This window comes from Mus musculus, chromosome 14 (assembly GCF_000001635.26).
Source record: "Mus musculus strain C57BL/6J chromosome 14, GRCm38.p6 C57BL/6J".
Classification (NCBI taxonomy): Eukaryota; Metazoa; Chordata; class Mammalia; order Rodentia; family Muridae; genus Mus; species Mus musculus.
In genome coordinates, this window is record NC_000080.6 from 55,611,489 (window position 1) to 55,635,887 (window position 24,399).

A 24,399-nucleotide genomic window follows, 5' to 3' on the forward strand; every position below is an offset into this window, starting at 1 on the left:
TGCCTCCCGAGTGCTGGGGTTAAAGTCGTGCGCCACCATGCCCGGCCCCTCAGTCTGTTCTTTATCCCTCTGAGAAGGAGAGCAAATAAATGACTCCATTAGCAAAGGCAGATGCTGTTTTTGTGCCCTCTGCTTTCTACAATCCCCTTGAAGCTTCTTTGTATCTATTCTAAAGTATATCTTAGTCTTCCGTTTTGGTTTTTTTTTTTTTTTTTTCTCTTGTGCCCTACATCTAAGCCAAAATGGGAAATGGCATTGTTCCTTCAAATGAGACTTTGAGGGGCTAGACATGATGGTGTATACCTTTAATCCCAGCACTCAGGAGGCAGGGGCAGGAGGCAGATCTAGACCAGCCTGAGGTACATTCAAAGTAAGACTTCGTCTCAAAAATAAAATAAAATAAACTTTAAAAGTAATACGTGGTAGTGGGGTAACTTAGTGAGTAAAGGCCTCTGCTAATCCTGGAGATTTGAGAGTTTGATTCCTGGAACTATATGGCAAGAGAGAACCAACACCCATAATTCATCCTCAGACTTCCATACATGCACCTTGGTCCATGTGCACCCCTGCAATACACACAAAATAAAAGCATAAAGTGTGTGTGTGTGTGTGTGTGTGTGTGTGTGTGTGTGTGAGAGAGAGAGAGAGAGAGAGAGAGAGAGAGAGAGAGAGAGAGAGAGAGAGGGAGGGAGAGAGAGAGCTGATTCCTGTGAAAATACTAGCTGCATGTTGCAATAAGAACAGAAGCTAACATTAAAATGTCAGTCTGGGGCTGGAGAGACAGCTCAATGGTTAAGAGCCCTGTCTGTTCTTCCAAAGGTCCTGAGTTCAATTCCCAGCAAACTCAGGGTTGCTCACACCCATCTAGACTGGGATCTGGTGTCCTCTTCTGGTGTGCAGGTCCACATGCAGATAGGGCACCCACACATAAAATAAATAAATGTAAAACAAAATTGTCAGCCTGGAGCACTGAGGATGAAGAAGAGGGTCTGTAACTGGGTATGTGATAAGTAAGCTAAAGGCTTTAAGCCAGTGACAGCAGGACAGCTGCTCCTCCCCAAAGCCCTTGAGGACTATGTGTAAAGCACTTACGCAGTTGATTCTATGGCAGCTAATTCTGACATCCAGGAAGATAAGATTTCATCTAACAAGCTTCTACCTAGGAGACCACCTTAGACCACTCCAAAGACAAGGAGCTAAGGATGGGTAACCAAGAAGGTTGGAGCTGTTATCTTTGTGGCTGTGATAGAGGTAACACCAGGCCATGGCAAAGGTACAAGCTGATCCTGTAGGTGTGAGATCAGAGACACAAGGACGGAGGGTAGTAAGACTAGCCAAATGACAAATGGCTGCAGCAGTCAAGGTCAGCAAGAAACCATGTACATACAGGTCAGGGACCAGGAGCAGGACTCCGACGACTCCTACCTGGATGGGCAACCCAGTATTATCTTTCTGATTAGCCAAGCAGACATGCACAGAGGATGTTTGTTATCCACTGGCCAACCCAGTGATGTCTACCCCAGAGAGCTAACCACTCTCAAGCAATTACCTCATCTTTTATCCAGTTTCTGTTTCAGCCCTATAAAAATCCCAGACAAGGAAATTCAGTGGCTTTTTCTTCCCCTAGAGCCCCTACCCACTCTTGGGAGTCTCTCGCTTTTCCTCAATTTCTTTCTTTGGTTTTGAATTTTACTATATGTATGGGAGTTATTGCCTGCATGTGTCTGTGTACCACATGAGTGCCCGGGACCCGTGGAGTCGAGAGGACATCAGATCATTTAGAACTGGAATTACAGATAGTTGTTTGTGAGCTGCCACGTGTGTCCTCTAGAAGAGCAATGTGTGCTCTTAGCCTCCTATCCATCTCCATTTTTCTGTAACCTTAATAAAGCTTGCTTCTGCTTTGCCTTCTCCCACAAGAGTCTGCCACGAGTATCTGACACCTTAGGAGCGTGAGCCAAGAATAAACTAGGCCAAGAAAGATCCTGTTGTTCTCGAAACACTTGACCAGTTCCACTCACTACGAACACACTGAAGTCATCATTATCTCAAATCTCTTTCTGGTTCTTTTCCAATTGTCTGTTCTCACGCTTGCCTGCCTTCAGCCTGTACTCAACACAGTGAACAGAGACTCTCTTAACATTCCTGTGCTCATGTCACTCCTGTGTTCAAAGTCCACCTTGACTCCCAACTCCCTCAAGGTAACAGCCAAGATCCTGAAAATGACCCCCAACGTTATCTAGCCCCCATCCTCCTTCCCAACCCCACCTTCGCCTTTCTTGTTCATACTGCTTGGCTCTAGGCTCCTGGACCCCACTAAACGTTGCTACCTCAGAATCTCATTTGTTTGTGCTTTTGCCTATAATACTGTTCTTTGTTGACTGGAGGCACATGCCTTTAATCCCAACACTGGAGACAGAGGCAGGTGAATCTCTGTGAGTTCAAGGCCAGCCTGATCTGCAAAGTTAATTCCAGGCTAGCCAGGGATTTTTGTCTCAAAAATCCAAATAATAATGATAATATAATCTTCCTGTATGCAGTCACATGATCTGTCTTTTCTTTACAAAATCCCACCTCTTTAGAGTTCCCCTGAATATCCCACATTGTCACCCACATCTTCTCATGATCCTTCTCCTGTTCCCCATTGAACCTTATTTTTTCTTTTTAATTTCTATTATTTTTAATTTGTGTGTATGTGGGTGTATGTGTGTGCGTGTGTGTGTATGTGGGTGTATGTGGGTGCATGTGTGTGTATGTGTGTGTGTGTGTATGTGGGTGTATGTGTATGCATGTGTGTGTCTGTGTGTGTCTGTGTGCTGATATGAGCAAAGGCGTTAGGGTCCCCTTGAGCTGGAGTTCCAGATGGCTGATGGCTATGACCTGCTTGATGTGGGGACTGAGAATCAAACCTGGAGTCTCTGGAAGAGTGAATGTGTTTTTTGTTGGTGGTGGTTTTATTTTTTAAAGACTTACTTATTATATATATATATATATATATATATATATATATATATATATATATATATATATATATGAGTACACTGTCAGACACACCAGAAGAGGGCATCGGGTCCCATTACAGATGGTTGTGAGCCACCATGTGGTTGCTGGGCATTGAACTCAGAAGAGCAGGCAGTGCTCTTAACCGTTGAGCCACCTCTCCACACACACTAAAGTTACAACTATACAGTGTTGTCATTTCACACACTTGTATTTTCTTATCTCTTCTCCCCACGCCCTGAGAAGAGGGAACAGGGTGTTCTTTGTATATCCCCACCGGCTTAGAGGCACATTGTAAGAGCTTGTTGAACTGAATGGATGTAGCCACCAAAAGTTCAGTGGCTGAAAGTAACTTGCCATGTGTAGAAACCAGTGTAGCCAAGCCCAGTAAGATAGGGCCTGGGAACATTAGAATTCAACACAGCAAAAGTCCGAGTCAGGCTTTCAGGAGCTGTGTGGTCCACAAGAGATAGTATGAGTTCTGCTTTGCCCCAGCTATCAGGATGGGGCTCGGGAGTCAGGTGGTGGCCCATATATTTGATCTCAGTGCTTGACAGAAGCAGGCAGATCTCTGTGAGTTCGAGGCCGGCCTGGTCTACAGAGCAAGTTCAAAGACAGCCAGGGCTACACAGAGAAACTGTCTCAAAAATTTTTAAAAAACAAAGAAAGAAAGAAAGAAAGAAAGAAAGAAAGAAAGAAAGAAAGAAAGAAAGAAAGAAAGAAAGAAGGAAGGAAGGAAGGAAGGAAGGAAGGAAGGAAGGGAAGGAAAGAAGGAAGGAAAGAAGGAAGGAAAGAAGGAGGGAAGGAAGGAAGGAAGGAAGGAAGGAAGGAAGGAAGGAAGGAAGGAAGGAAGGAGAAAAAAAGAAAAAGGAAAAAAAAAGCTAGGCTTTAGGCCAGGTTCCTCAAACCCTGTGGTGTTATGTTTAAGTGTATGTGTATGCATGCATGTGTGTGTGTGAATTCGTGTGTGTGTGTGTGTGTGTGCGTGCATGCACACCTGTGTATATTTTGTGTTCCACATTCATGCAAGATCCTGAGGAAGTCAGAAAAGAGCATCAGATTCCCAGCAGCTAGAGTTACAGATGGTGGTGAGAAGCCTCGGAGAAAGCAAATCTGGATCCTCGGCAAATCTGCTCCTGACAACTGAGCCGCCTCTCTGCCTGTGTTTTGGTTTTGTTTCCTTGAGACAGAGTCTCACTATATAGCTCTGGCTGTCCTGGAACTAACTAGGTAGACAAGGCTGGCCTTGAACTCACAGAGATCTATTTGCCTCCCTAACTGCTGGGATTAAAGAGCATGTCACCACACCCTGCTTGCTGTGTTTGTTTGTTTTATTTTTTTTTGAGACAAGGGCTCAACTAGCCCAAGCTGAAATCGCTATCCAGCCCAGGCTGGCCCTGAACTCTGGCAGTTTTCCTGCCTCAGTCTCCCTCTCAGTGCTGGGGTTATATGTATGAGTCACTATACTCAGCCTCTCAATCACTTTTGGCCATAGCCATGTATGCTGTAAATATAAGGCAACTAAATGTGACAAATACTGTACTTAACTTAGCTAGAAGCCAGACGTTCTGGAAAAATTCCACCCTCCTCTACTCTGAGCTCCAGACTGAAGGGTCAAAGGTCAGATCAGTTGCCACAGAACTAAGTCTTTTGTTTTGTTTTTGGTTTTTTTTGAGACAGGGTTTCTCTGTGTAGCCCTGGCTGTCCTGGAACTCACGCTGTAGACCAGAGCCTTGAACTCAGAAATACACTTGCCTCTGCCTCCCAAGTGCTAGGATTAAAGGCATGCACCACCAATGCCTGGCCAGAACTAAGTCTTAACATCAGAGCCTAAGTGAGGCATGGTGGTGCATGCTTTTAGTCCCGGAACTCAAGAGGCAGAGGCAAGTAAATCGCTAAATTTGGGGCCAACCTGGTCTACAGAGCAAGTTTCAGGACATCCAGGGCTACACAGAGAAACCCTGTCTCAAAAAAACAAAAACAAATAAAAAAAAACAAGCAAAAAAAAAAAAAAAAAAAGAATGAAAGAAAGGAAAGATTAAGAGAAAAAGAATATGTGCTTTCTTTGAATTCTTAGGTTTTTGAGCTAGTCCTCAGGATAGCCCAGGCTGCTGTGCAACTCTGAAGAGAAGAAGGCTGTCCTTCAACTCCTGTCCTTCCTCCCAAGTACTGAGGTTACAGGGCTGCACACACCTTTATTTTTTTGTTTTGTTCTTGGCTTTGTTTGCTTGGTTTTGAAACAGGGTCTCACTATACAGTTCTGGCTAGCCTGAAACTCACTGTGTAGACCATCATGGCCTCAGACTCACAGGATTCGTGGGACTCTGGCTTCAGAGTGCTTGGATCAAAGGCTGGTTTTTGTTGTTGTCGTTTCCCTTTCTTGCAGTACTGAGCTGAGCTCAGGGCCTTGTGTGTGTATGTGTGTACATATGTATATATGTGAATATGCATATGTGTATATATGTATATACACATATATGCCAGTCAGGCTTTCTACGACTGAGCTACATTTCCACATCTCCAGCCCAGTTTTTACTTTTTACTTTTTACTTTTTTTTTTTTTTTTTTTTTGAGACAGGATTTCATTATCTCTCCCTAACTGGTCTGTAGACCAGGCCAGTCTCAAACTCTTAAGAGATCCTCCTGTTGCTGAGATAAAAGTATTATGCCCAGCTCATGAGACCCCTGCTTCCCCAAGAGACCACCAGGGCCCCCAATTCTGATGCAAATACTTGTGAGAGTCTTTATTCAAGCTCGAGCTTGGGCTACAAACCTTCCTGATGGAACAGGAAGGAGAGTGACCCCAGCTCTAGGTGAAGGGGTTTATAAAGGAAAAAAACCTGCAAGCAGGGGTTTCTTAGCCCTGGCATTACATGAAAGGGTAAAGGAATGTTGGCCTCTCAATGCTGGGGGGCATATCGCTTCAAGGACAGCAGGCAGTAGCTTTTTCCAAGTACAGCAGCTTATAGTAGAGTTTATTCTGCTACCTCAGTCCCTTCAAGAGGTGTGCACACCACTCTTGGCCTGTTTTGTTTTTTGCTTAGAGCTAGTGTTCAAATTGTCTAGGCTGGCTTTGAACCTGCCTCCCTTCCAAGTAGCAGCTGAGATTATAGGAGTTTGTAGTTACAGCTCCCTTGGCTGTTTTCTTTCTTGTTGAATAAAAGGCCACCTCACACAGTTTCTTGCACTTAGCACAGCACAGACCCTTACTGGGCACAAAATCGGGTTGGTGAAATTTAGGAGTAAGGACAGGTCCTATGCTCAGGCAAGGTACCTTCTCTTACATCTCTGTATCATAAACAGCACCAAGGCATCTGCCCTTCACATGACCCCGGCTCCTAAAAGATACTTTGTCAGCTGTCGCCAGGGAGAGAGACTGGATTTTCTCTCCGTTTATTGGTCAGCTTTGCACCTTGGCGAAGTCCTTGTTACTACCCGAGAACGAGAGGCCATTGGCCAGAACACCTCACAATGCCTTGGTAGCGCTCAGAATTCTCGTGATTGGCTGGCGACTATTCTCCAAGAGCCTATGGCCTGGAACTGAGTTCTGCTGCCTGGCTCCAGGAGTCTTTGAGTTTCTTCTGGCGCGGCTTCTCATTGGCTGTCGGTGGTACAAAGCCTTGGAGAGTGTGCACCTGATCCCGCTGGAGGGCGACAGGACCTAGAGCAAGGTCCAGAAGCTCAACGACGACGACTACGGCGGCGGCGGCGGTGGTGGTGGTGGTGGTGGTGGTGGTGGCGGGCAGCAGAGTCGAAGAAGGCCTCTTGACCAGAAGAGGACTCAGTCTTCTTTGAAGATCTGTTCTGTGTCTCTGCCCGGGTTTTTCTTGGAGCTCCGCATCTCTGCCTGGACAGAATCCTGATGGTATGGTGCGCGTTGTGCAGACCTTTTTAGGAATGGCCAAAGGAGGGATGCTTAGCTCCTGTGTCTTTGGTTACCTCCTAATTCAGTTGTATAGTCAGTCGTTTTACTAATTGGGCTTTTTGCATCCATATCTACCACACCCCCGTCCAAATTCCTACTCTTCAATGGTGCTGGAAATCTCGTATTCTCAAGAATTCGGATTGAGATCCAAACGGGATTGGTGCAGGGAAGGTGAACCCAGGAGCAAAGATGTTCTACTATCCTAACGTGCTTCAGCGCCACACAGGCTGCTTCGCCACCATCTGGTGAGCACAGGGCTGATGGCTATGCCAGGAGCCAGGTAGTGGGATCTCCCCTTGACAAGCCGTTCCTGCCCCCACCCCTCCAGGCTGGCAGCAACCCGAGGCAGCCGTTTGGTGAAGCGTGAATACCTAAATGTGAATGTGGTAAAGACCTGGTAAGATCCAGAAAAGAGGGAGGAATCGCTGGTGTGGGGCTTCTGGTTTTTGGGTGTTGCATTGATCAGGGCTTCTTGTTCTCCCAGCGAGGAAATCCTCAATTATGTGCTGGTAAGAGTGCAACCTCCGGTGGCCGGGCTGCCCCGCCCCCGCTTCTCCCTCTATCTCTCCGCCCAGCTTCAGATTGGTGTGATAAGGGTCTACTTTCAACAGTGCCAGTACCTTGTGGGTAAGGCTAGAGACTCCAGAGGTGGGCTAGAGCTGAAGGAGCCATGACTAGGTTGTTTATTTTACCGTTTTCACCCACAGAAGACATCCAGCATATCCTGGAGCACCTACATCGTGCCCAGCTGCGGATTCGCATTGATATGGAGGAGGCTGACCTGTGAGGCCCTGGGACTGAAACCATCCATACCAAGCTGCTTGGCCTCGTGCATTGTGTGTGTGTGTGTGTGTGTGTGTGTGTGTGTGTGTGTGTGTGTGTGAGAGAGAGAGAGAGAGAGAGAGAGAGAGAGAGAGAGAGAGAGAGAGGAGAGAGAGAGAGAGAGAGAGAGAGTAGGGGTAGAGGATCGGGAAGGGGGTAGGGAGAGAGGGCACTGTATGCATGTGGAGGTCAGAGAACAGCCAATAAAGTGGGCTCTCTTCCTTATGCTAGTTCAAATTCAGGGATGAAATTAGGGACTGTGGGGTTTGGTGGCATCACCTTTACCAGCCGAGCCATCCCACTCACCCTCAGTCTCTCTCCTTTACATCCCTGTTCTCGCCCAGACCTAGCTTGCTTCTTCCCAACTGCCTGGCCATGATGGAGACGCTGGAAGATGCCCCAGAACCCTTTTTTGGGAAGATGTCTGTGGATCCTAGACTTCCCAGTCCTTTTGATATTCCTCAGGTAGGGTTCACTCCCTTAGGACCCCTCAGAAATCACGAGATAACAGCGTAGGAGGAGGAGTTAGTTGGTGTTCCTGTCACTCTGGAGCTGAGATTTAGGAATGGGACATTGCCATGGAACAAGGGGGTTGCTGGGTGCAAGCAAGCAGAGCCCCAGATCCTGCTTACGAAAGGGCCAACCTGATAGGATGGTGTCCTCGCCAGAGGTGTTCTCCCTGCCACCTCCCACCGTTCCCACCACCGAGACCCTACTCTCAGGCTTCACCTGGTTATGTTGGCTTTTCTTCCCTGTCTTCTTCCATCTCCCACAACTTAGATTACATTACTCCAGCCACCATTTCCCATCTAAGCAGCGGGTCCTGAATGCAGACAGTAACAGCATCCAGGGATCCCTCGGTACCTGGATTTAGGGGTTCTCATCCCTACTCTGTCCTCTTCTCTAGACACCTTAGTTCCCAAACCCCAGCCCATTGCACATGTCCCATAGGTGCCACAATTACTTGTGACAGTGAGCATCCCAACAGTGTAAGAGTGGCCAGTCATTCTCTGCTAGTCAGGTTCTACTTGTCCTTCCAGACTTAGCTCAGATGCCACCCTTTCCATGAAATCATCCCACTTGAAGCCAAAAGTAAATGATGCCTGGAATCTGAATGCTTTGCTAAGGCTGCTTTTTCATAGATCTATTAGAATTGTACACAAATTTGTCTCCACCACCAGCTACCCATGACAACACAAATTGACCAGGCTAATTTGGGGGGTGAGCTTAGGGCCGGGACAGGAGGGACACTAGGTGGTGGTGGCCTCTGACATACTGTTGTCAAATGGCACAAACATCTGTTAGGGCTGGAGGGGTAGTCTACTGGTAGAGTATTTGCTTACCATGTACAAGGCCCTAGATTTGATTCCCCAAACACACTCACACATACAGACATACTACACACATACACACTCACACTGGATGTGGTAATGTAAGCTAAAATAAGAATTCAAGAGTCTCAAGGAGGGCTGGAGAGATGGCTCAGTGGTTAAGAATACTGGTGGCTCTTCCAGAGGTCCTGAGTTCAATTCCCAGCAATCACATGGTGACTTACATGCAGATAGAACACTCGTGTATATATAAAATCAATAGATAAATCTTTTTTAAAAAGTCTCAGGGAGGAGAGCTGTCAAGCAGGAAAGGACTGGAACTATGGCTCAGTGGTTGTGTGTCCTGCTCTTGCATAGGACAGGACTTCACCACCAGCCTTCAGCCACCTATAACTCCAGCTCTGGGGATCCAACATCTATTGCCCTCTTCTGACCTCCAAGGGTGCATACAAACATACATAAAGTATTTTAAAACAATTTTTAGGCCAACCTGGGCTACACAATAAGACCTGTCTCAAAAACAAATAAATAGAAGAAGAAAGCTAAAATTCCAAGATAAAAAATAGAGATACTGCCAGATAGGTGTCCAGTGTGCACCTAGTGTGTGAAGAGAGGATACAGAGGACTAAAGATGAGACCTATCTTTTCTTCCCAATTTCTTCCCAAAGATTCGACACCTTTTAGAGGCTGCAACCCCGGAAAAAACTCGTAAGGAGACCCTTCCTGAAGCCACTCCAGACCCCAGGAAGCCTGGTTAGCAGAGAGAATCTTGCTGTAAAAGGGTGCAGAATCCCCAAGGGCTGAAAAATACCACTTTAAAAAAAAAAAAAAAAAGCCAGGCCCAGTTGGCCCCAGTGATCCACACCTGTAACCCCATCTCCTAGAGGAGCTGAGATGGGAAAACTCCAAGTACAACACATGCCTGGCTTAAGTACTGAGTTCAAAGCCAGCTAAGACCGGTTAAGGAGATCATTTAAACATTTACTTTAAAAAGGGGGAGGGGGGGCGCTGGAGAGATGGCTCAGTGGTTAAGAGCACTGACTGCTCTTCCAAAGGTCCTGAGTTCAAATCCCAGCAACTACATGGTGGCTCACAACCACCCATAATGAGATCTAATGCCCCCTTCTGGTGCCTCTGAAGTCAGTTACAATGTACTTAAGATATAATAATAAATAAATCTTAGCTGGGCAGTGATGGTGTACACCTTTCATCCCAGCACTTGGGAGGCAGAGGCAGGTGGATCTCTGAGTTCAAAGTCAGCCTGGTCTACAGAGTGATTTCCAAGACAGCCAGAGCTACACAGAGAAACCCTGTCTCGAAAAACAAAACAAAACAAAGTCTCAAGTGGACATCAGTAATCCCAGGACTCAGAAAGTGGAGGCAGAGCCAGGCGTGGTGATGGTATATTTAGTCCCAGCACTGGGGAGTCAGAGGCAGGCTTATCTGAGTTTGAGGCCAGCCTGGTCTACAGAATGAGTTCCAAGATAGCCAGGGTTATATAGCAAGACCCTGTCTCAAAAACAAACAAAAAAGAAAAGCATTTGGGATATTTGCTAGTAACTTGCCTGGCTCTTAGGCTCCAAAGTCCATGTTTTTGCCCCAACAACTTAGAAGCAGTAGACCCGGTATGACTTTCCTACCCTTCCAGACAGGACCTTGGCCACCGTGCAGTCCCCTGAGGTCATCACCTTACAGGAGGCAGAGCCCATCCGCATGCTGCAGATTGAAGTGAGTTCCCCCATCCAGTCTCACTGCATCCCTGTGCTTCTGCCACCTTCCCATGTCCCCATTCTGTCCCCATAGACCCAGGGGCCTTCCTTAGGCTCAGACTCCAAAAATCTACTCTCCCCCTCTCCGTAGGGAGAGCAGGATCTCCCAGAGATCAGTCGAGGAGACTTAGAACTGCTGATCGCAGAGAAAGATGACGCCATCTTGCTAGAGGAACGTCAGAGAGGCAGGCTTCTCCGACAGCGGAGAGCTTCACTACCACTGGATGGTCAGATCCCTGTACAGCCAACCTGGGAATGGACAGTGTCCTGTCCTCCTCTCTCCTAACCGTTCTGATCTTCTTTCTGCAGAATCCAGGGAAGAACCCCGGGCCCTAGAAGGTGCTGGTTTGGTCTCGGCACTCTCACCTCCAGCTCCTGCGCAGTAAGAGCAGGAATCCCTGAACCAGGCAAGGGGTCACTGCTGGGAAGGGTTTCCTTATCTGCCTATTTCCCCTCAGGGTGGAAGGGATACAAGAAGCACTACCAGGCCAGGTCTTCCCTCCTGAGGTACAGAAGATGACAGGCTGGGAGCCTGGGGCCCTACTCACTGGTAAGTGTCCATCACTGGGTCCTTTAAGAACACTTGCACAGTAGCAGAGACAAAAGCCTGTACCCACCACCTTCTGAGGGAGACCCTGGGTGGCTTCTTGTGCTGGTAGCTGTAAGAGTGAGGACTAGTCTACTGTGGAGCTTGTGTCTGTAGCCCAATCACTTGCAGAAGCTGGGGCTGAGGCAGGATAGCCATAAACTTGAAGCCAGCTTAGGCTATAGGGCCAAACCTTGTCTTTAAAAGAAAAAAAGTGAGAGGGCTTATGGGTATTGTTGCAGAGGTGACCCCACCTCAGGAGCTGCGGCTGCCTGCCCCACCCAGTACAGAGGTGAGTAGGTTCTTCTCCAAGCTGTCTTTTTACTTTCCCCTACGACACCCTTGTCCCTAAGCCCAGGACCATTCCGAGTGTACAGTGAGGATTTTGCTTCTATCAGTAAAAGATACCCCTTTCCATAGGTCACGGTGTGGCCTCGCTTCCCAGTCGGTGTAAGCTTGAGTAAGGACCTTACCCCCGCTTCTTCCCCAGACAACTGAGAAGGGGCAGTGTGGGCCCACAGGTGGTCTGCTGGGAAATGGAGAATAACCTGACTTTTGCCTCCCTCCAACTCCAGAAGAGGCTCCCGTCTCTTCAGAGGCCACTTCCCCGCCGACACCGGCGGCGCCAGTTATTATTCTGGGACAAGGAGACCCAGATCTCTCGGGAGAAGTTTGAGGAACAACTGCAGACTGGGGCTCACTGCTGGGAGTATGTGAGTACAGCCCAGGTCACCCTAGGGAATAGAGGGATGCGGGTCTGGCTGGACTTCTGAACTCCTAAGAATAATGGGAACCTGACAAAAAAAGGCCCTATTTCCTAGATGTGAGGGACTGCTTATACAGACACCAGGCTAGCAGCTGGCTTAGCCTCAAGCACTATAGGGCGGGTCTTGAGCCTGAACACAGGGGCAGGGGCCCTGGGAACTAAGGATGGCAAAGGAGGGGCAGGAAGAAGGGGCTTGCTCATAAAAGGGCCAATGGCCTTCCACCATCTTGCAGCCAGTGGCCCAGCCTCCCAAGAGGATGCTCACAAGCCCAGCGGAGCTCTTCAGAACCCCAACTCTCTGTAAGAATGGTGAAGACTGGAGCAGGTGGGAGCTTCAGAGCCTGGGAGCTTCAGTTTTATGATTGAAACCCATTTCCTCTCTTGTCAGCTGGCTGGCTACCCCCAGAACTCCTAGGTTTATGGACACACTGTGCCCAGGTCCCCCAAAGAATGCTCAGACAAAGGCCACAGCTGGAGACTGAGGAGACAGTGGAGGAAGAGAGAGCAGCAGATGAGGAAGAGAGGAGAAAGACTGAAGCTCTGAGCGAGATCGAGGTGACGCCCCCCAGCCCTGGCGAGCTCCGGCTGCCTCCTCATGCACACCACACTGAGATCCCGACACTCGGTGCTTGGGCCTCAGCTCTTGCTCTCCCGCCTGCAGGTTCTGAGGGAGGCCCAGGAGCCCAGTGGTCCCCTCATGCTGTCTTCAGGTAAGCACTTGGACAGGAGGGGAGAATGGAGACAGTCCTAACCAGTCTCAGGCAGCTAGTGCCCTAGCTGCTGAGGCCATGTCTGACAGCGAGGGAGCACGCAGAACGTGAAAGCATAGATTTGATTCTCCAGCACTCCCGCTTTTGTACACGTCTAAACTAGGCTCCAGATCATGAGGGAAGCTTTGTAGTCCCCGAGACTGAACACTGGGCCTTGTCATGTCAGGCAAATGCTTCACCACTGAACTACACCTCTAGTCTGGCTACAAGGCCCCCCAATTCCTCAGAGTCAAGCAGGCTCCCTCAGTGCTCTCTCCCTCAACAGAGCTCTCCCTAGAAGCAGCAGAAGATGAAAAGTCTCGTACTAGCCTCATCCCCCCAGAATGGTGGTAAGCATCCTGGTGGCGCAAGCGCACAGCCTAGTGGCCCCCACCTTTGTCACTGTCATGACTACCTGCCCCCCTCCCTGATTCCTTTGGTTTCCTAGGGCCTGGTCTGAGGAGGGGCAGCCCGAGCCCCCTGCACTGCCCATGCTGCCTGAACTTCCTGAAGTGCCCATGGAGATGCCCCCAAGGCCTGAACTCTCTTCAGAGGCTGTGCTCAGGTATCCGAGAGGCTTCCCTCTAGGGGTGGGACCAGGCTGTTATCCCAGCTGACACCCCTCCATTCCTGCAGGGCAGTAGCACTGAAACTGCAGGCCAACAAGGAGCTGGACTTCAGCAGCCTGGTGCCCCCTCTCAGCCCCCGAAAGTTGGCTTCTCGGGTCTTCTATCTGCTCTTGGGTGAGTGGGTACAAGAAAGCAGGGACAGGCAGGCCGGCCAGAGGCTGCTACAGCACACTCTAGATACTGTGGTGACCTGCCTTCTTTTCTGACCAGTGCTGTCCACACAGAAGATCCTTCTTGTGGAACAACAGAAGCCATATGGGCCCCTCCTGATTCGTCCTGGACCCAAATTCCCCTGAGCAAGTTCATTAAACCATATCCTGCCTCACTGGACTTTGCCTCTTTTTTTTTTTCAAGATTTATTTTTAATTTTAAATTATGTGTGTGTGCCAGCCAGATGTGCAAGGGAATGAGGGAATTAAACCTCTGGAGCTCAAGGCTGTCTGAGCCGTCCAGTGGGGGTGGACCGCATTCTGACTTCTGCAGGGACAGTATGTCCTCAGCGCAGCCCCTCCCTTCCCAGTCTCAGCTCTGAACACATACCTCTAGCCTTTGTGCAGAAAGCTAGTGTCCAAGCAGAAGACAGGCCACCTTTATTATAGTATGACGTCACAGCTCTGCTTTCTTATAGTATGACGTCACAGCTGCTTCCTTATAGTATGATGTCACAGCTCTGCTTTATTATAGTATGATGTCACAGCTCTGCTTTATTATAGTATGATGTCCAGCCCCAGAGACACCCCTGTTAAAACAGCACAGTTGACTTCAATGGATAGAGTCTTTGGTAAGGTGAACTGGACCAGGGCTGACCTCGGTCTTCGGACCCCTGGCCCCTGTGGCCTATAGTCTTAAGTGAGGCCCATCATGGCCTGAAGTTCCTGAGCTTTATCATTTGGCAGAGAGCCCAGGGCTGTGTGGAAGCTGTCGGTGTGCTGCTTGGCCAGGAACGTCAGGAGCAGCAGCAGGGCCGCCTTGGTGTCTGGGTAGAATAGAGAGAGGCCTGATGAAGGACCTGGTTCCTCCGCCCATAGTACCTCAGGCTCTCTGAGCCCTGCCTGTCCCCACTCTCCCTTGCCCTCTGTCGGCCTCACCTGGAGGGATCCGGTTGTCCGGCAGGATCAGGCTGCAGATGCGCAGGAGTTCTGAAGCCACATCCACAACCTATGGAATAGAACTGGTCAACCGGGGCAGCGAAGCAGGGCTTAGAGCAGGCCGTTGAAACCAAGGACAGAAGCCTGTGAGCTTGTCTGAACTGACACCCAACACAACCCGAATAAAGAAACATGGTAACAACCTCTTTTTAGAGGTTAAGATGTGTAACCAAAGATGTCAGCTTCAAGAGCATTTAATCCCAGCACTTGGGAGGCAGAGGCAGGTGGATTTCTGAGTTCGAGGCCAGTCTGATCTACAGAGTGAGTTCCAGGACAGCCAGAATTATACAGAGAAACGCTGTCTCGAAAAACAACAACAACAAAAAACCAAAACAACAACAACAACAAAAGAGCAAGTAAAACCCAGAATCCAAATACTCCCAACACTAAAAACCCAAGACACACGGTGACAGAACCGCAGGGCACGGGTCCCCACCGAGGCAGCTGGATGTGCCAGATGGAATCTATGGTGGGTGGTGAGCAGCGGCCAGGGCTCCCTAGCCAATGCTTTTCCTACCCCTGACCTAGGAAAGCAGCCTAGGAAAGTTGTGACTGGTGGCTTGGCCTGAGAGAAGAACCAGAGAAGCTCCGGGGAAACACTCATCGGACTTTATGCCAACTCTGTGGACAAAAAGGAAAACAGAAGCCAAGGCTGCAGCTCAGCTGGTAGGAGTGCTTGCCTGGCAGGCATGAAGACGGGGTGTCATCCTCAGCACTGCTAAAATTATAAACAGAAATGTGTGCCGTGCCGGTGACCCCAGCGCTCGGGAGGCAGAGGGAGGGACGGGAGGACTGAGGGCTCAGGGCCACCCTCAGCTCTGTAAGAAGCTGGGCCAGTCAGCGATGCAGAAGACCCTGTCTCAGGAAGAAGGCAAAATGAAAACAAGAGTAGAAGAATGTCAGCTGGGCAGTGGTGGTGCATGCCTTTAATTCCCAGCAGAGGCATGAAACGGGAGGCAGAAACAGGCAGATCTCTGTGAATTTGAGGCCAGCCTGGCCTGTAGAGTGAATGCCAGAAATTAACCTGAAATTCACCATGCACCAGTTACCAGTAACATCTCCTCTGCCTGTGCCTTAGCTTGGAGCCTAACACTCCCTTGGTTCTTAGCTCCAGCAATAGGGTTACCTGCTCAGGATTGTTCTGGTGCAGGAAGCTGAAGAGGTGACCTATAGTGAGCCACTCCTCCATGTCTTCCTTCAGGGGCAGGGCACGTAGCAGGGTAGCCAGCACCTGGATACACAGAAATCTCAGGCCCACACGTCCTGTCCCTTTTCCCATCCTTGGCCTCCCTCCACCCCGACCTGATGCCTTGTCCTTTACCTGGGGCTCCGTTTTTCCTACTGGACTGGCCATCAGTACACGGGCAAGAGCCCCGCAGATGTTATCACGGACTCGATCATGTCGCTCCCTTGCCAGCAGGGGCAAAAGGAGGCCCAGTAGCTTAGGGAAGTGGCTGGTCCATAGTTAAGGAATGCATACACACACTGGTAGACTTCACCCTGCAGCAGCACCTCACCAAATCTCTGGGCTCACTTCCAACCCCATTTCCCCTCTTGCAGGCATAGGATACTCCTGAGCAGGGCAGCCGCCATGCTCTGCCAGTACGCCCAACCCAAAGATGGCATTGCTCCGCACCTCAGGGTCTGCTTCCCGGGCATTGTTTAACAGCACAGGGAACAGCCGAGACACAAACTGGGCTGAGGCGGTCCCTAGACCCTGAATGGACTCTGCCAGGGTTCCCACAGCAAAGGACTTCTCTGCCACTGTACAGCTCTGTTTCTATAGGGAGGGTGAAGGAGTGCACATCAGCATGGTGGCAGAGCTGGAAGGGTGCAGGCACAGCATGTATACATAGGCAGACTCCGACGTCAGGCTGGACGACAGCACTCACCGTCTTACACAGCAACAATGGCAAGAACGTGGCAAAGAAGGGAGCGAAGGCGTGTCCTCCAGCTGTGGCTGCCAGGACGGGAATGGCCTCTCCAGCATGTTCTAGTAACATGGCGTCATACTCTGCCTGTGGAGCCAGGAAAGGGACTTGAGGCACTGGGCCAACTCAGGGATCACACACCTCCCCACCCCGCTATGCCACTGGCTGCAGACGCTTCGGGGGCTGCCGACTGGCCCTGACTTCACACACAGGCTGAGCTGCCAATACCAGGTTGGCTTTTTTATAGCCGTCGTTTATCACTCCCAACCCTGCCCAGCCTCAGTGCCTGCCTGGCCTTTGAGCTCCTCACTGCCCTTCTCGGATGGAGGTGGCACTCTGGAAAGCACCAGCTTCTCTTAGCAGCCCTAGCTCCCACAGGCTGAGCTCAATGCATGAACCGCCCACTGCTGGCCCTCGGTCTAGGCCACTCTTATCTGTAGCTCTCACCTGGTCATCATCTTCGTCATCATCCTCCTCGGCGTCCTGACAGGCCGTCTGTGGAAGACGGATTCAGCTGAGCTTGAGGTCCCCTACCTGCTCCTTTCCACAGTAGGGGTAAGGTGGGCAGAGGACTTAGAGCCTCCGACAGTCCAGTCTCCTGGGGCCCGACACCTCTTCCCATGGCCGCCATTCCCTCCCCCCTGCCCACCTTTTTCTGCAGCACAGCCTTGAGCACGTTGCAGAGCTCACTGAGCCGCCCAGGAGGCTGCAGTGCAAGGCTGCCGCAGGTGCGCAGCACCCCTGTCAGGGACTCCAGCACGGCCATCACCACTGGGCGCTCCCTTTCTACTTTCACGGCCTGCATGTAAGCTGGCATCACTCGAGCCAGGGAGGTCTGCAGAACTGGAGACACAATTGGTGGGAGCCTTGGTCAGGCCCGGCCACTCCCCAGGGCTCCCAGCCTGCTACGTCTCCTCCTCACCGGGACTGCTGCTGGGATCTGAGGAGCTTCTCTGAGAGGCCTTATGCAGTGCACAGCAGAACTGTCCCAGCGCTTCGTAAGCTGACTTCCGCACATTCATATGAGGGCACTGGAACCAAGAGGGCAGGTGTATGCCTGGCATGGGCAAGGTGAAGCTGACCCTAACTGGGGCGTGGGGATGCCTCTAACTTACCTCCAGCAGTTTGTATACTTCATCGAAGGTGGCATCCATGAATGGGAGAAAAGCCACACTATGGAGAGACACACAGCAGTGAGGAGAGGGATGCTGGGTGTGGTACCCAGCACTGTGGAAGGGCTGCTGCTCACCAGGTGTTCATGGAGATCTCCCCCAGGGCGGTGCAGGTGTCTTCTTTCTCATCAAAGAAGGCATTCTCCACACTATACCTAAGGAAGGATGGGGAGGCAGTGACGACGCCTGCCAGCAGGGGGCAGACCTAACACTGGGGCTACAACCACCATCAAAGACCACGTATTTGTTGTCTGGTTGGTTTTTGTTTTTTTCTAGATAGGATTTCTTTGTGTATGGAACTCACTCTGTAGATCAGGCTGGCCTTGAACTCAGAGATCCTGCTGCCTCTGCCTCCTGAGTGCTAGAATTAAAGGCGTGTGCCACCCCCTCTGGCTCAAAACCTACACTCAAGTAGAAGAGCACCCCTCCTACCCCGAGATCTCAGAGTCATCCCCCTCCTCTTCCATATCTTCATCCATGAGCTCCTCCTCCTCTTCTGCTTCGCTGTCGTCATCAAACAGCAGGAAGGAGCTGATCCCGTCATACTGTGGCTAGATAAAGCAAGCAGATCGGGGACTTTGCCTCGGGTGGGACCAGGAGAGAAATCCCTCCACAGGGCTAGCCTGGCCTAACTGACCCAGCACACCCACCCTCTGCTCACCACAATGCCCTCAGTGGAGCGCAGCGACAGCAGCATGAGCGTGGTAATCTGAGGCAGGTAGGGTCCCAAGCCCTCTCCCATTAACCCTGATAAGGCTGCAAACAGGCTGTACCTGATAAAGGTAGAGAGACTCGGTATGGTACTGCCTGCTATAGACAGACAGACAGACAAAACGGTGGGGGGAGGCAGGGGGGAAGTCCAGGAAACCTGGCTGTGTCCAAACCTGAAGGATTGGTGTCTGGGAATCTGGGAAGGGGACTGTCAATCTAGTGAGTAGGCGGCAGGAGAGAGGCGGGGCAGGCTGAAAGGTCACTCACGTGCAGCGCCTCACGTCAGGGTCATCTATATGGATGCATAACCCTAGCCCAAGCTGACAGCATTCCTCAGCCAGGGGCTTCATGGACTCTCCCAGGGCTCGTGCTAGCACTCCCAGGGTCTCTGTGGGAGCAAGAGCACTGATACGTGGACAGAGACCAGAAAACCAAGGGTGGCGAGTGGAAGGCGCTCAGGAGTATTCTACCCTACTCTCTGGGAAAGCATGGAGAGCACTTGCTCATCAAAGGAAGACACCCAAGTGCCCTGGGAGAGATCAGGTCAGCACCAGGTGACAGCGGCCTTACCCAGGCTCTGGATCTGCACAAGATGAAAGTCTTCGTGGCCTGTCAACAAGAACTCCCGGAGAAGATCCATGATGGTAGGGAAGTAGGGCAGCAGGGAATCCTGGGCCGCTGTGGCTGCAGGACCGGATAGAACACAGTCAGAAGCAGCAAGGCCTGGGGTCTGCCTGACACAGACTCTGGGCGAAGCCACACTTTTGCCTCCTTGGTCCTCTGACTCACCAATGGCCCCTATGGCGCTCACAGCTAGCTCCTTGGTCCGGGCTTTGCTGGGGTTCTTCAATGGCTGCAGCATACATTCCATAAGCTCCGGAAGGTAGGGCTGCACTTTGGGCCCTGTGGGAATGTTTTTGGTTTTTTTTTACTAAGCAACTCAGGTCTCTAAGCTTTTGCAAAATTGACCTCCTTTAGCCTGACAGCCCGTGCGACCATCCCCCACCCCTCATTCCCAGCAGGCAGCGAGCAACTCAGGAAGATGCACCATGTGCCTCCTTTAGTCAGTGTGCTGCTCCCCTCCTCCCGTTTTCTCAGCAGCCATCATCACTACCTAGGTTCTCCACAAAATTCTCCAGAGCATAGCAGGCCTTGGCCAGGTGGTGTGTGTTTCCCATCGGCACTGACTTCAGGTAGGAGAGGAGAAGGGGCATCACCTCCTCAGAGTAGCTGCTGATATGGGGCTGGGGAAGAAGCAAGCAGGACCCTGGTCAGGCTCACCTACAGAGCACCCCCTGCCAATGGCAGCAGCAGCATCCGAAGAGATGAGAGTTTAAGGGACAAGGGTCCCCCAGCCTTGGGGGTGGAGCAGAGGGGTAGTCATCTGCATTTAGCTTTGCTGACCTGTAAGTTCTCTGAAAACTGGCCCAGGGCGAACAGAGCAGCATTACGAACAATCTGTGAGGGGTCATCCAGGCCCTTGCACACAATCTGTAGCAGTGGGTACAGCAGTCTGAATGGGGCAGGACAGAAGAACAAAGTCTGAGGGACAGGACAGAGGAAGCCTAGTCTCAGCCCCATGGTGGTGGCGCACTTTTAATCCCAGCACTTGGGAAGCAGAGGAAGGCAGATCTCTACGTTTGAGGCCAGCCTGATCTACACAGTGAATTCCAGGACAGTCAGGGCTCCCTGAAGAAGCCTGTCTCAAAAAACTATTAAAAACAAACAAACAAACAAACAAACAAACAAACAAACAAAACAAAGGCTGGCCTAGGTGTGATGACGCACATCTTTAATCCCAGCACTGGGAGGCAGATATAGGCAGTTCTCTATGAATTCCAGGCCAGTCAAGGCTACACAGTGAGTCCCTATCTCAAGCAAGCAAGCAAAAAATAACCAATAAAACTAGTTACACTGAAACAGGGGTAGCAGGACAGCCAGAGGATGTACATCCACCCTCTCCATGTGACTCTGCTCACCCTGAGACAGGAATGGAATATAATACCTCTGCCTGATGTGGTCGCCTGCACCATCAGACAGCACAGCCAACACCAGGAATCCTGCTTTGCGCTGGTATGGGTCCTCGCTCCGCAAGGCTTCTTCCAGCATGGGCATCTAGGGAAGAACATGGAACATTCTTGAGAGCCCAGCACGAGTCTGCCTGCTACTTTCTCAACAGGCTCATCACAACGATCTATACCCAAATACCCTTGGCTTTCTTTAAGGGACTATACCTACCTAGGGCCAGTAAGAGCAAGAGAGTCACACTTACCACATGGGGACAGAGCTTCTCAGGGGGAAGATGTAGTGCCAGCATGTCCACAACCTGAGGAGAGCCAGGTAGACTGTGACTCCATCTCTAACCTCCACTTCTTATTTAACACCCAGCCCCAGGATCCACCTGTGATGGCTGCTTCTATGTTTGTGGCGACAGGATGGCTCAGACTGCCCAAAGCTTACAGTTCTACCTCAGCCTCCCAAGGGCTGGGGACTGAGCTTACAGGTGTCCACCAGGTCAGCTGGGTGCGATGGCTGATTTTAATAATCCACTTGACTGAACTGGGAAGTGCTTAGGAGACAAACTGTGATGATATTTTCAGAGCCAATTAGATCAGGAGAGCTCTGACCTCAAGATGAGTTAATCTCTTAATCTAATGCCAGTCACTAGGAGGAGCCAAAGGCAGAAGGCAGAGCTTAGTTGGGGCCACATCCTATGGGAGCTATCTTGCCCTGTCTCCTCCTTGTATACCCCTTCTCTGCCTTCTATCCATAACGTGAATGGTTCTGGTTTGCCGAGGCCTGAACCACTGTTTGGCTATTCCTTTCCCACCACAGTAAATGGAAATCTCCGAAGCCATGAAAATACTTCCTCCCCTTAAGGTGTCTGTTTCTCTGAGTATTGGGTGACAGTGACGAGAAGGCCAATACATCACCTGTACAGCAAAGTGCTTGGGAGTCTCCCCCATCAGCCCGATCTCCAAGTCATCGTCATCCGAATCTTGATCTTCAGGATCCAGTTGGCCCATGGGTGGCTCAGCAGCCATGAGGGGGAAAAGGGCGTGCAGCAAGGGAGGCACGAGGCGGTTCTTTAGTAAGGCCTAAGAGGGGAGGGCTAGCCTTGAGCATCTTCCCAGAACAGGCTCATGGGAAAATCCCAGCCTCCCAACCACAAGGACCCCAGCCAGAGACTCCCCGTCTCCTAGGCAGGGAGAGAAGGCTGGGCCAGGGCTCGAGCAGGACTAAGCCTACAAACACAACTAATGGCGGAGACAGCAGGATGGGGTAACTTCCCCAGAGGGAACGTACCTTACTTTTGACTTTGACCAAGAAAGTGAGGCAGCAGAGAACACGTACGCGGAGTGGTTCGCCAAGGGCCACATTCTTAGCCACCTATACAGACACCGACAAGAATCAGAAACAAGCAAGAAAACTTAACGGCAAACCAGCGAGCAGGAGCAGCACCCACCCCGGGCTCACCTCCAGGCAAAACGTGAGGACCTCAGAGAGGTGGGGGTTGATGATGGGCAACTCTGTCTCCAGCATTTCATCCAGGGCCTCCAGGGCCTCACAGGCCTTTACCTGCAGACAGACAAGTAAGTCACAGGGTACTCGCTCCTCTAGGGGACCATGGTGCTTGTGCCTCCATTTTCCTTCCAAAAGGAGACCCCTCCCGTCTGTCCTTACCTCATCTAAGGGGATCAGAGTCCTCAGTGCCGTAACGACTTTGGGCACCAACATCCGTGCAAGAGACTGGAAGACACAGGAATGAGCGTAATCACATAAAGCGCAGGTGGTCTCATCCCAGAAGCCAGGAGCTGGAGGCTTCCTCAAAGCCTCCATCTAAGGAGCCAGCCAGGCCCAGCTAACACGCTATGCCCTCAACCCTTAGGAAGAACGGGAGGCGGAATAAAACTCGAAAGCAGCTTGGGCCAAGACTTCTGAAAGCGAGGGCACGAAACCGAGAGATACAGGCAGCGTCTTACTTACCACATCATCCGGCCTGACATAGCGGGCGATGGCAGTCAGAGTGCGCAGGGAGTAGAAGAGCACTCCGGGAAAGCTGACGTCACTGAGCGTCTCATTCAGAAGCTGAAGCAGCTCGTGCTGGTGGGCATGGAATGCCTCGGGCTGGGAAGACACCACCACACTCAGCAGCAGAAGTCCCACCTGTACAGGAGCAGGGGAGAAGAGACGGTCTCGTGGTCTATCCAGCCTCTGTCCCTCCTTCCTGCCAACAGGGCAGTGCCAGTACCTCTTTCTCGGGGCTATGGGAACTATGAGTGCTGTGCTGAAGAAGGTTCATGAACTGAGGCCATCCTTGTAGGCCTTCCTTTCGAAAAATGGTGGCTGAGAGCTGGGCCAAGCTGACACTCACAGAATGCCTACAAAGAGGAGGTCCATTCATATAGAAACACCTTTTACCACCCTTCCCTTGCAAACAATGCCCCAGGCCCAAGGAGTGGCCAGAAAGAGAATGCAGGTATGTGCACGGTCTTTCCTAAGGCAGACCCCATAAGACCACCGACAGCTGGGGGTGAGGAAAGGAGGGGGGCATTGTGATCTGGCTCGGTCAGCACCACTGGACAGGCTGAATTCAATTCAGTCTTGTTTTCCCTATCTGGGTTTAGCTGATCATTTTCAGCCATTCTCAAAAACTTTAGGGTTTTAGTTGGGCAGTGGTGGCACACACCTTTAATCCCAGCACTTGGGAGGCAGAGGCAGGCGGATTTCTGAGTTCAAGGCCAGCCTGGTCTACAGAGTAAGCTCCAGGACTGCCAGGGCCACACAGAGAAACCCTGTCTCAGAAAAACCAAAAAATTAAAAAATGAAAAATAAATCACAAAAAACTTTAGTTTTCACATGTTCCACCTTCTAGGCCTGAATTAAGTCCTAGTCTGGGGCTGAAAAAGAAGGTAGAAGTCCAGTATCTCAGCCCCAATCAGTTAGGACCCCCGAGAGTGGGTGCTCCACACTTACACTGTCTCTTTCTGCAGTGCTGTCAGGACCAGGGACTTGAGGCTGGAAGACAGGTGGCAAAGGCTTAGTACTCGGCCTGTCAAAAAGTAGACTAGGCCCGGCCCCTCCCATCCTAAATCTAGCCCACCTCTCCCTCTGCTCAGGTGCCAGGCGTCGCCAGCGATTGTTCAGCCTTCTGCGGGTCAGGACCGCTGCAAACTGGCGGATCTGGGGTGAGAAGAGGTTGCCAGCCAAATGAGAATCACAGGCACCAAGAAGATGATGAACAGATTAGGACCGCAGGGGGCGGAGGCTGGAGCGGGACCAGGGACACATTGAGGAATTTCAGAATTTCGGCAAGGAGGGGCAGGTGACTCGCCTGAGAGTCGGTCGCTGTTGCCAGCAGATCGAAGAGTGCGGGCAAGGCAGCAGGGTCCCGAAGGATGGTCTGGAGCTGCTCCGTAGCCTGATGGAAGGCTGGGAGGTCAAGACCGGGCCTTTCCCACAGCCTCCCCATCCCCGTAGCCCGGTCAGGCCTGCCCATACCCGGCGGATGCGCTCCGTGTCGGGCAGCAGCAGCTCCTTCAGGATCTGTTCCAAACCCGCAGGCTCCATGGCAGCTGCCGAGCCGCCGCCGACGCCGCCGCTGCTACAGGGCCGGGTGGGGAGGGGGAGGATCGGCACGTGGAGACTCCGACAGCAACTTCCGGCGGAAAGGGCGTTACTCTGCGTCTCTCCTGTCGCCTGGGTGATTCAGCTTGCTTCCCTTCAAAAACTGCGGAAAGCTGGTGGCTGGCGTCAGTCTGGGCTTCCGTCTGCCTGAGCACCCGCTGACAGAGCCTCGGCACCGTGGGTTCCCTGTGCCGACAGTTCCCAGAGTCCAGAGTTTGTGTGGCAATAGCGA

At 51.1% G+C, this 24,399-nt stretch overlaps 2 protein-coding genes across 9 annotated transcripts; one reads left to right on the top strand and one right to left on the bottom strand.

Moving 5' to 3' along the window:
• Positions 1–6,513: 6,513 nt before the first annotated feature.
• Rec8 (REC8 meiotic recombination protein) lies at positions 6,514–13,907 on the top strand. 4 transcript variants are annotated; one of them, NM_020002.3, is made up of 20 exons: positions 6,678–6,865; positions 7,058–7,170; positions 7,254–7,322; positions 7,410–7,552; positions 7,633–7,708; positions 8,092–8,212; positions 9,747–9,831; positions 10,727–10,806; positions 10,939–11,074; positions 11,157–11,229; positions 11,306–11,397; positions 11,676–11,725; positions 12,009–12,146; positions 12,433–12,499; positions 12,588–12,754; positions 12,861–12,909; positions 13,235–13,298; positions 13,397–13,513; positions 13,585–13,691; positions 13,788–13,907. In NM_020002.3, exons 2-20 carry the CDS (start codon positions 7,115–7,117, stop codon positions 13,871–13,873), a joined length of 1,776 nt encoding a protein of 591 aa, NP_064386.2. In that variant the 5' UTR covers positions 6,678–6,865; positions 7,058–7,114; the 3' UTR covers positions 13,874–13,907. The 4 variants fall into 4 exon arrangements, 3 of the variants coding, with proteins under 3 accessions (NP_064386.2, NP_001347319.1, NP_001347318.1); NM_001360390.1 differs by lacking the exon at positions 9,747–9,831; NM_001360389.1 differs by lacking the exon at positions 7,410–7,552.
• Positions 13,908–13,911: 4 nt separating this feature from the next.
• Ipo4 (importin 4) lies at positions 13,912–24,380 on the bottom strand. Of its 5 annotated transcripts, none has more exons than NR_153401.1 (30): positions 24,042–24,196; positions 23,875–23,961; positions 23,644–23,723; positions 23,517–23,558; positions 22,792–22,921; positions 22,527–22,706; positions 22,224–22,289; positions 22,017–22,118; positions 21,846–21,929; positions 21,473–21,637; positions 20,812–20,865; positions 20,545–20,654; positions 19,944–20,052; positions 19,654–19,783; positions 19,329–19,442; positions 19,110–19,223; positions 18,807–18,927; positions 18,490–18,601; positions 18,261–18,379; positions 17,906–17,983; positions 17,772–17,829; positions 17,579–17,687; positions 17,306–17,499; positions 17,104–17,196; positions 16,618–16,743; positions 16,297–16,505; positions 16,047–16,179; positions 15,852–15,956; positions 14,666–14,735; positions 13,912–14,553 (listed from the first exon to the last, which is right to left on the bottom strand). NR_153401.1 is itself a non-coding variant. In NM_001360078.1 (30 exons), the coding sequence occupies exons 1-30, from the start codon at positions 24,108–24,110 to the stop codon at positions 14,423–14,425; spliced, it is 3,243 nt and encodes a 1,080-aa protein (NP_001347007.1). In that variant the 5' UTR covers positions 24,111–24,196; the 3' UTR covers positions 13,912–14,422. The 5 variants fall into 5 exon arrangements, 3 of the variants coding, with proteins under 3 accessions (NP_001347007.1, NP_077229.4, XP_017171709.1); NM_001360078.1 differs by having other exon boundaries at positions 17,104–17,151; positions 17,585–17,687; NM_024267.7 differs by having other exon boundaries at positions 17,104–17,151.
• Positions 24,381–24,399: the final 19 nt, after the last annotated feature.

Bases quoted from the DNA above. Each gene is read 5' to 3' on its own strand.
- Rec8 (NM_020002.3), top strand. From the start codon at position 7,115: ATGTTCTACTATCCTAACGTGCTTCAGCGCCACACAGGCTGCTTCGCC. The intron at 11,230-11,305 runs GTAAGAGCAGGA...ATTTCCCCTCAG, and splicing joins TCACCTCCAGCTCCTGCGCA to GGTGGAAGGGATACAAGAAG. The intron at 12,910-13,234 runs GTAAGCACTTGG...CTCCCTCAACAG, and splicing joins TCCCCTCATGCTGTCTTCAG to AGCTCTCCCTAGAAGCAGCA.
- Ipo4 (NM_024267.7), bottom strand. From the start codon at position 24,110: ATGGAGCCTGCGGGTTTGGAACAGATCCTGAAGGAGCTGCTGCTGCCC. The intron at 17,984-18,260 runs GTAGGAGGGGTG...ATCCTTCCTTAG, and splicing joins GATGACTCTGAGATCTCGGG to GTATAGTGTGGAGAATGCCT. The intron at 17,830-17,905 runs GTGAGCAGCAGC...GTCTCTCCATAG, and splicing joins GAGATCTCCATGAACACCTG to TGTGGCTTTTCTCCCATTCA.